At 42.4% G+C, this 11,225-nt stretch overlaps 1 protein-coding gene across 1 annotated transcript; it reads right to left on the bottom strand.

Annotated features, from left to right (window-relative positions):
- Positions 1–817: 817 nt before the first annotated feature.
- On the bottom strand, positions 818–1,753 carry LOC134582697 (olfactory receptor 5V1-like). The gene has a single exon (XM_063439342.1). It carries the CDS (start codon positions 1,751–1,753, stop codon positions 818–820), a length of 936 nt encoding a protein of 311 aa, XP_063295412.1.
- Between the last annotated feature and the right edge of the window lie 9,472 nt (positions 1,754–11,225).

The raw sequence follows: 11,225 nt of genomic DNA, 5'->3' as shown, positions 1-11,225 counted from the left end.
ACTCATACACACGCTGCACTCATACGCACACACTGCATTCATACACACACACTGCATTCATACACACACACTGCACTCATACACACGCTGCACTCATACACACACGCTGCACTCATACACACGCTGCACTCATACACACGCTGCACTCATACACACACTGCACTCATACGTATACACTGCATTCATACACACACACTGTACTCATACACACACTGCACTCATACACACGCTGCACTCATACACGCTGCACTCATACACACGCTGCACTCATACACACGCTGCACTCATACACACGCAGCACTCATACGCACACACTGCACTCATACGCACACACTGCATTCATTATACACATACTGCATTCATTATAAACACACTGCATTCATTATACACACACTGTAAATAAATATTCAATTAATATATTTTTTTTAGGATCTAATTTTATTTAGAAATTTACCAGTAGCTGCTGCATTTCCCACCCTAGTCTTATACTCGAGTCAATAAGTTTTCCCAGTTTTTTGGGGTAAAAATAGGGGCCTCGGCTTATTTTCGGGTCGGCTTATACTCGAGTATATACGGTAAGTAAATTTTTGATTTGCACTTATTTCTTCAACAAAAATGTAATGGAGGTTTCCTGGAATACCCTTAGTTATAGCCCTGTGTATATCTTCTGATCTTAGAATGACAAAACATCACAGGAGTTACAGGGGATCTATCTTTGGGGCAAAATATGTATAACTGCAAAACATATATCTTTAACCAGAGGGAAAATGCTAACACTTTATAAACACAGAGTTTATAACAGCTTTTTTTTATTTGCTTAGCCATTTCTTTGCCTGGTAAACATTCTCTGTATGGTGTCTTTAACAGGTTTATTTCTGATGCTGTAGACAATGGGATTCAGCATTGGTGTAACCGTGGTATAGAGAAGGGAAATGTCTTTGTCTATTTCGGGGTAGTATGCGGAATGTGGGCGTAGATACATGGACATGATGCTGGTGTAATAGAGACTGACCACGGTGAGGTGAGATGTACAGGTCGAGAAAACCTGATGACGTCCTTCAGAAGAACGGATCTTTAATATTGTGGAAATAATATAAATGTATGATGTTAGAGTCGTAAAGAAGGAATATATCACAATAATCACAGTTGCGACATACATTGCGATCTCGTTTAACCAGGTGTCAGTACAAGATAGTTGAAAGAATGGAGGCACCTCACAAAAAAAGTGGTTAACATGATGGGACCTGCAAAATGGCATTTCAAACATTAGGATAACATGGATTAAAGCATTTATCAAACAGACTGTCCAGCATCCAGTTGTTAGAGAGATGCACAATATCTTGCTCATGATAACATTGTAGTGTAATGGTTTACAGATGGCTGCGTACCGGTCAAAGGACATTACTGTCAGCAGTAAACATTCTGTTGAACCAAGAATTAAATAAATGAACATCTGAGTTGCACATCCTAACAGTGAAATTCTTCCATCCTCAACTAAAGTGTTTGCCAAAAGTTGGGGCACTATGGTGGTGGAGAAACAGATGTCAATGAAGGCGAGATTACTGAGGAAGAAATACATTGGGGTCTGGAGCTGAGTATTTAGTCTCACAGCTACAATAAGCAAAGTGTTTCCTACTAGAGTGGTTACATACATAGCCAGAAACAGGGAGAAGAAAATAGCTTGAAGGTACGGGATGGTCGACAGACCAAGGAGGATGAATCCATTCTCAGCCGTCTGGTTGGAGTCTTCCATAAGAATCACCAAAATCTACCTGGGCATAAAGTAATGAAGCAAAATAGTGGAAACATTATGTTCCTTTGAGGGTTAATTTATTAAGGACAGAATAATGAAAACATTTGGTAAAATATTAATGCAAAGTTTCTTTCAATGTATTCTCAAACATTTGTATTATTGCTGAATCGGTTAATAAATGTGTCTCTTATTAATATATTTATTGGCTAAAATACAATCATGTGCCATTCTGTGCAATATATAGACATACAGGTGATTTCTTGATTTGTGTCTAAAGGGGTTTAGCGACCTCTGTTCTGCTATAGATTATAGCCATGATATTTTACTGTGAACATCACAAGTGAATGGGACCTTACTTCACACGTAATACATCACTTCACACTTTATATATTACTTCACACTTTATACACGTTATGCTATCTTGTTCTGATACTTTATACTTTCCATCATTCATTTAGCTTTTAATTTTTTGTCTATCAGTAAGTGCCAATGCTTTGCTTATAGTTTTGCTTCATCAGACGTTACTTGACATTTTGCTACTTTATTTTCAATTCACTCTAATTCATGTAATTTCAATTCATACAATTATAGACTTTTAAAGCAGAGATGTTTTAGGTTTTTGCCAGTGTGTGCCTGTAAAGTCGGTCCTGTCTGCGGTCGGAACATGGCACCTTGTTTTGAGATTGAGCAATGTCCCTAATGTCGTATTTCTGTCACTTAAAAACACCAAAATATTAAAACGTTACAAAACAATACAATTTAATAAAGGAATTGTGGTAAAAATTTGACTTTTACCTTAATACAACCTGCTGCAGGCTATGGAATCATTTTTGATTTCTCATCGAAAACATTCCTTAACATCCTTCCCAATAAGTGGCCAGTCCTAAAAACGAAAAAATATTCAACAAAAATAATTCAGTTTTTTTTTTTAATATAAATGTTTACAAGGGATCAGATCTTGGCAGAGGTTTGATGCTTCGAAATAAGGGGAATTGGTGATACACTTGGAACATGTATTGCTCATTGGTGGTCCTGCGTAAAGTAAAAATCTCATCAAAATACAGATTAAGGAACAGCGTGCACTAATAATACAGCTATACATTTTATAAGGATACTTACAATCTTATCTCAGCACAGAAATATGGGGATTCAGTTCCACCATACGGCCATATTGTGTTAAACCCACCATTACGTCACAGGACCCCAATATCGGTGGGTCCTACACTATTTGAACTTGGGAGACGCACATGTTACGGCAATACTCACTACTTGAACTGCTTCCAGAGATTCCTCAATTAATGCTTTCCTGAGGCCACCTCCGAAGGGGCACCTATAGTGGAGGGTGAGGTGATCAACCGAAAAGGAATCTGGTCTGGATTCCAAACATACACAGACAGGTTTCCAGAAGTTTACTACGTGGCACCGATGATTCCTATATATCAGTAACAATCAGCGATGCTGTGTAGACGGCTATTAATATGTTTGGTTTGTACTGATAAGTCCCAGAAGTAGAGGTTACTCAGACTGTACTCTGGGAGTTTGGGGCTCGTCAGTCCCAATAGCATTCTATCTGACTTTCTAACTTCTTTTTATAATTCTTTATTTGTGAATGCAGACAGATTAGTACATAATAGTGCCACAATAGCAAATACCAGCCGCTTAAACGAGACTGGGCTGCGAGGACGCTGGAAGGAGGCCGTGGATTAACGAACTGTTTGGTAAGCGGTAAGGTAAGCATAGAACAGGAGCCAGGACCACGAGAGAAAACAGGTAAGAGAAACAAAATGGCGGACTGAACCGGAAGTAATCCTCTCAGACTTGCCAGACCATCAACGGTAAGGTGGGAGAGGATTGGCAGCCCTTTTAAAGGGAATTCAAGCCCCGCCCACAACTACAGGCCGAGGCCTTAAAATATATATTATGTGTTGATATATTACTCAATCATCTCGGTGGCAAGACAGCCTTACATATTGTTATTGCTCTAATTCTAAGTATTGGTCCTTTCAGAGTAAAACATTTAACTATACAGTAAGCATACCCACATGCAGACACAGACAATCTCACTATATAAGTTTATTGATGCACAGGCTCACAGATAGACAATCTCATTGACATACATATCTCATTGACAAAAAACACAAGCTCACTGATCCACACAAATAGGCTCACTGACAGAAAATCTCACTGACACACACAGACAAGCTTATTGATACATACACAAATTTGGTACAGACAAACTCTGACACGCACAGGCTTACTACAGACAAGCGCACGGTCACACACACACTGCTCACTGACATCCACATGTTTACTAAAGACAAGCACACTGACACACACATGCTCACCACAGACAATCTCACACACATGCTCACTATAGAAAAGCTCACTGATACACACGTGCTTCCTACAGACAAGCTCACTAATACACACAAATGCCCCATACAGAAAATCTCACTGACACAAACATGGTCCCTATAGACAAGCTCACTGACACATACACATGCTCACAACAGACAAGTTCACTGACACAGACATGCTCAATACAGACAAACTCACTGTCACACACATGCTTCCAACAGACAAGCCCAGTGACACACACACACACATACAAGTTCACTCACTAGTAGACACACACACATGCTCACTCAGGAGCAGGCACACACAAGCTCACTCACTAGCAGTCACACGCACAAGCTAATTCAGAAGCAGGCACACACAAGCTCACTCACTAGCCGCCACACACACACACGTACACAAGCTCATTCACTAGCAGGCAGACACATACACACACAAGCTCACTCACTGCACTAACACACTGCATCCACTACACTAACACACATTCTGCATTTATTACACTGACACACACTCTGCATTCACTATATGCTATATATACGATGCTCACTATATATATAGGGGGCCCATCAGACTGCAGGAGCACATTACAGATCTCCCCTCTCTCTAACTCCCGCGAGATGTGCGGCCGTCAGAGCGTTGCCACGGGTTACTATGGCAATACTCTGCAAGGTACGCTCACCACGCTCGCGGGAGTTAGAGAGAGGGAAGAGCTGTAATGTGCTCCTGCAGTCTGCTGGGCCCCCTCTGCAAAAACAGGGAGCCGGGAGGCCCCACCATGCCACACTGACACACTGACACACTGCATCCACTACACTGACACACTCTGCATTCACTAAACTAACACACACTCTGCATTCATTACACTAACACACACTGCATTCACAACACTGACACACACACTGCATTCACTACACTTACACACACTCTGCATTTACTACACTGACACACACACTGCATTCACTGCACTAACACTCACTCTGCTTTCATTACACTAACACACACTCTGCATTCATTAGAGTAACACACACTTTGCATTCATTACACTAACACACACGCTGCATTCATTACAGTAACACACACTCTGCATTCATTACACTAACACACCCTGCATTCACTACACTAACACACACTCTGCATTCACTACACTGACACACACCCTGCATTCACTACACTGACACACACTCTGCATTTACTACACTGACACACACACACTGCATTCACTACACTAACACACACACTCTGCATTCACTGCACTGACACACTCTGCATTCACTGCACTAACACACACTCTGCATTCATTACAGTAACACACACTCTGCATTCATTACACTAGCACACACCCTGCATTCACTACACTAACCCACGCTCTGCATTCACTACAATGATACACATACACTGCATTCACTACACTAAGACACACGCACACACACTGCATTCACTACACTGACACACACACACTGCATTCACTACACGAACACACACACACTTTGCATTCACTACACTGACACACTCTGCATTCACTACACTAACACACACTCTGCATTCATTACACTAACACACACACACACACTGCATTCACTACACTGACACACTCTTCATTCACTGCACTAACACACACTCTGCATTCATTACAGTAACACACACTCTGCATTCATTACACTAACACACACTCTGCATTCACTACACTGACACACAACCGGCATTCACTACACTGACACACACTCTGCATTCACTACACTAACACACACTCTGCATTCACTACACTGACACACAACCGGCATTCACTACACTGACACACACTCTGCATTCACTACACTAACACACACTCTGCATTCATTACACTAACACACACACACACTGCATTCACTACACTGACACACTCTTCATTCACTGCACTAACACACACTCTGCATTCATTACAGTAACACACACTCTGCATTCATTACACTTACACACACCCTGCATTCACTACACTAACACACACTCTGCATTCACTATACTAACACACACTCTGCATTCACTACACTGACACACACCCGGCATTCACTACACTGACACACACACTGCATTCACTGCACTAACACACACACACACACACACTCTGCATTCACTACACTGACACACTCTGCATTCACTACACTAACACACACACAGTCTGCATTCACTACACTAAAACACACTCTGCATTCATTACAGTAACACACACCCTGCATTAATTACACTAACACACACCCTGCATTCACTACACTAACACACACTCTGCATTCACTACACTAACACACCCTGCATTCACTACACTAACACACACTCTGCATTCACTACACTGACACACTCTGCATTCACTACACTAACACACACTCTGCATTCATTACACTAACACACACTCTGCATTAATTACACTAACACACACCCTGCATGCACTACACTAACACACTGCATCCACTACACTAACACACACTCTGCATTCACTACACTAACACACTCTGCATTTACTACACTAACACACTCTCTGCATTCACTACACTAACACACACACTCTGCATTCACTGCACTGACACACTCTGCATTCACTGCACTAACACACACTCTGCATTCATTACAGTAACACACACTCTGCATTAATTACACTAACACACACCCTGCATTCACTACACTAACCCACACTCTGCATTCACTACACTGATACACACCCTGCATTCACTACACTGACACACACTCTGCATTCACTACACTGACACACACACTGCATTCCCTACACTAAGACACACATACACACACACTCTGCATTCACTACACTGACACACACACACTGCTTTCACTACACGAACACACACACACTTTGCATTCACTACACTGACACACTCTGCATTCACTACACTAACACACACTCTGCATTCATTACACTAACACACACTCTGCATTCATTACACTAACACACACACACACTGCATTCACTACACTGACACACTCTTCATTCACTGCACTAACACACACTCTGCATTCATTACAGTAACATACACTCTGCATTCATTACACTTACACACACCCTGCATTCACTACACTAACACACATACACTGCATTCACTACACTAACACACTGTATCCACTACACTAACACACACTCTGCATTCACTACACTGACACCCGGCATTCACTACACTGACACACACACTGCATTCACTGCACTAACACACACACACTCTGCATTCACTACACTGACCCACACACTGCATTCACTACACTAACACACACACAGTCTGCATTCACTACACTAAAACACACTCTGCATTCAATACAGTAACACACACTCTGCATTCATTACACTAACACACACCCTGCATTCACTACACTAACACACACTCTGCATTCACTACACTAACACACTCTGCATTCACTACACTAACACACACACACACACACACACTCTGCATTCACTACTCTGACACACTTTGCATTCACTACACTAACACACACTCTGCATTCATTACACTAACACACACTCTGCATTAATTACACTAACACACACCCTGCATGCGCTACACTAACACACTGCATCCACTACACTAACACACAATCTGCATTCACTACACTAACACACTCTGCATTGACCACACTAACACACTCTCTGCATTCACTACACTAACACACACTCTGAATTCACTACACACTAACACACACACTACATTCATTACACTGACACACTCTGCATTCACTACACACTAACACACACTCTGCATTTATTACACACCAACACACACGCTGCATTCACTACACTAACACACACTTTGCATTTACTACACTGACATATACTATGCATTCACTACACTGACACACTCTGCATTCAGTACACTAACACATGCTCTACATTAACTACACTGACACTTACTCTGCATTAACTACACTAACATACACTCTGCATTAACTATACGCACAACATCCACTACACAAACATCCTGTATTCACAGTACACACACTACATCCACCACACATTCAACACTCTGCATTCACTATACAGAGACACTGTGTCTAATACACACACTACATCCACTACAGACACTGCATCCACTAAACACATTGCATCTAGTACACACAAACACTACATCCACTACACAAACACACACTACATCACTGTACACACACTAAATCCACTACTCAAACACACTCTGCGTTCACTATACACACTGCATCCGCTACACAAACACACACTCTGCATTCACTGCACAAACAGTATCTAATACACACAAACACTACATCCATTACACACATTCTAATCATAGGCGTGTGCAGCCTATTGCATTAAGGTGTGCACCGTAAAGCACAAACACACACCGTGTGTATATGTATGTGTATATATATATATATATATATATATATATATATATATATATACATACACACATATATATATATACACACACACATACATACACTGCTGTGTGAGGGTGGTTTGAGGGTGTTGTGTGTGTGTGTAAGGGCGCTGTGTGTGAGGGTGCTGTTAGTGTGATGTGTGTGTGAGGGTGCTGTTTGTGTGCTGTGTGTGTGTGAGGGTGTTTGTGTGTGTGTGTTTATGTGTGTGTATTTATTAGGGTCCTGTTAGTGTGCTGTGTGTGTGAGGGTGCTGTGAGTGTGTTTGTGAGGGTGCTGTTTGTGTGCTGTGTGTGAGAGGGTGCTGTGTGTTTGAGGGTGCTGTATGTGTGTGGGTGCTGTATGTGTGAGAGTGCTGTATGTGTGTGCTGTGTGTGTGGGTGCTGTATGTGTGTGGTGTATATGTGTAGGTGCTGTGTGTGTGCTGTATGTGTGTGTGTGTGCTGTGTGTGTGTGTGCTGTATGTGTGTGTGTGCTGTGTGTGTGTGTGGGTGCTGTATGTGCGAAGGTGCTGTATGTGTGTGCTGTATGTGTGTAGGTGTTGTATGTGTGTGTGTGTGGGTGTGTGTGCTGTATGTGTGTGGGTGATTGTGGGGGGTGGAGGAGGGGGTACATTACTTAATATCCCCCTCCCTTCTTACCTTATGTAGGGAGGGGGGATTCTTGTTCCTGCTGCCTTCCCTGGTGGTCCAGTGGAGGTGGGGGCAGATCAGTTAATATCCCCCCTCCCTTGTTACCTTATGTAGGGAGGGGGGACCATGCTGCTGCCATCCCTGGTGGTCCAGTATAGAGTGAACTCTATCCTGCGGGGCTAGAGTTCACTCTCGCGAGATTTGAGCGTTGCCGCGGCAACGCTCAGATCTCGTCAGAGGAACCTGGCGGAGCTGCTGGTTGAGCTCCCCGGGTACTCTCCTGCCTCCCTCCATGCTGCAGTGGGGAGAGAAGCTTAGAGCAGAGCCGGCGCTCGGATAGCTCCGGCTCTGCATAACCCAACAGGCGAGATCCTGAGATCTCCCCTGCCGGTCTTACTCCATAGGCGGATTAGGGTGTGCCCAGACACACCCGGCACACCCTGTGCGCACGCCTATGATTCTAATTCACTTCCACTATACACACCACATTCAGTTGTGCATCGCTGACAGCGGATTAGGTAGGAGTGGGGTCAGACCTTGTGCTTTGTTAGGTGCCCCAAAATTTCTGATGGCAGCCCTGCACACAAGCTCACTAACTCCCAGCTGGTATACAGGTTTCTTCTTCTGCCAAACATTCAGGCAGTGACTGACTCATATGCAAGATATGCCACACCTGTGAGGTGGATGGATTATCTCAGCAAATGAGAAGTGCTCACTAACACAGATTTAGACAGATTTGTGAACAATATTTGAGAGAAATAGGCCTTTTGTGTACATATAAAAAGTCTTAGATCTTTGAGTTCAGCTCATGAAAAATGGGGGCAAAAACCGAAAGTGTTGCGTTTATAATTTTGTTCAGTGTATGTACATATATATAAAATATATATGTGTGTGTCAGGCTGTGCTTTTTCAACCCCCCTTTGTTGCAAACACTGAAACCTTATCTCTGTTTATCAGAATATTTTCATGCAATGAATATAGCTAAAGAGAAACTAAAATGTGTCTGTCTTTGCATTTTGTTACAAAATGAAGTCACATCTGCTAAGTGGTGACTTCACAGTATACATTTTTAATTTCAATCTTATCTGTTAGTGAAAATATCTGACAATATATATCATATTTCTTATAATGTGAACCTTTCTCTCCTCCCATTGCTGCTGCTCAGTAGAAGTCAACTCCTTTTGTCCAGCTGCCCTGGGGTTTCCCATTCATGGCGTCTCCAACACATTAAAGAAATAGGTTGCACTCTAGAGACTCAAGGTCAGCCATTTCAATCTTGTGCTATAAACAAAAGAGAGCTTTGGGGGTGATTCTATCTCAAGACCCCTTACATATGTATTATACGTATCTATATTTTAAGTGTGTAGCAGGTTCCTGCACTCTCCAAGGCGATCCACACTCTATTCGTGGTTAAGAGACCCAGACCTGCCCGCTTTGAAGTTTGCAATGAATTGGCAGTGGAAGGAAAGAAGCTGTGTTTATCTTGTGTATGTGTGGCAGCAGATACCCCTATAGGACACTCCTCAGGGTCCAGTCCTATTGATGTGATTGTTTATATAAACTGAGCCGTGATAGAAGGTGCCAGAAAAGCTGCCCAAGGGTCCGAACGGGCCAGATCCAGCCACAGGCTAAACTTTATTTTTTACAAAAAATACTTTGTATGGAGTATTCTCAAATGTGAAGAGAGAGTAAAACTATTAGTAAAGTCGATGTACAGTTTATTAAAAGTTAAAACACATGTGTATTAAGCAATAGCACAAACATAAATGGTCAACAATCGCAACAGCCTGAATAGGCTAAAACCATTGTGGATAACAGCTGACACCAACTACCTTCACAGCACAAAGTTCATGGCACAAGATTGTAATCAAGGTCTTCTTAACGGGGCTCTACGCGTTTCGTCGATCCGACTTCCTCAGGAGCTTACCCAATGCTGTTAATCCAGTGGTCCCTACTCTTTTCTCATTCTCCTTAACCTCTCTGCTGCTTTCCACACTGTTGAAATACCTTCTCATTCTTTGTAGGCTTGGTCTACAAGACTCTGCTCCTTTCTGGGTCTCCACCAAGCCTTTGTAGCATTCCTTCAATGTTTCATTTTATGGCTCTTCCTCCACAACACC

This window comes from Pelobates fuscus, chromosome 13 (genome assembly GCF_036172605.1).
Source record: "Pelobates fuscus isolate aPelFus1 chromosome 13, aPelFus1.pri, whole genome shotgun sequence".
Lineage (NCBI taxonomy): Eukaryota > Metazoa > Chordata > Amphibia > Anura > Pelobatidae > Pelobates > Pelobates fuscus.
This window is presented reverse-complemented; position numbering and strand designations above follow the sequence as displayed.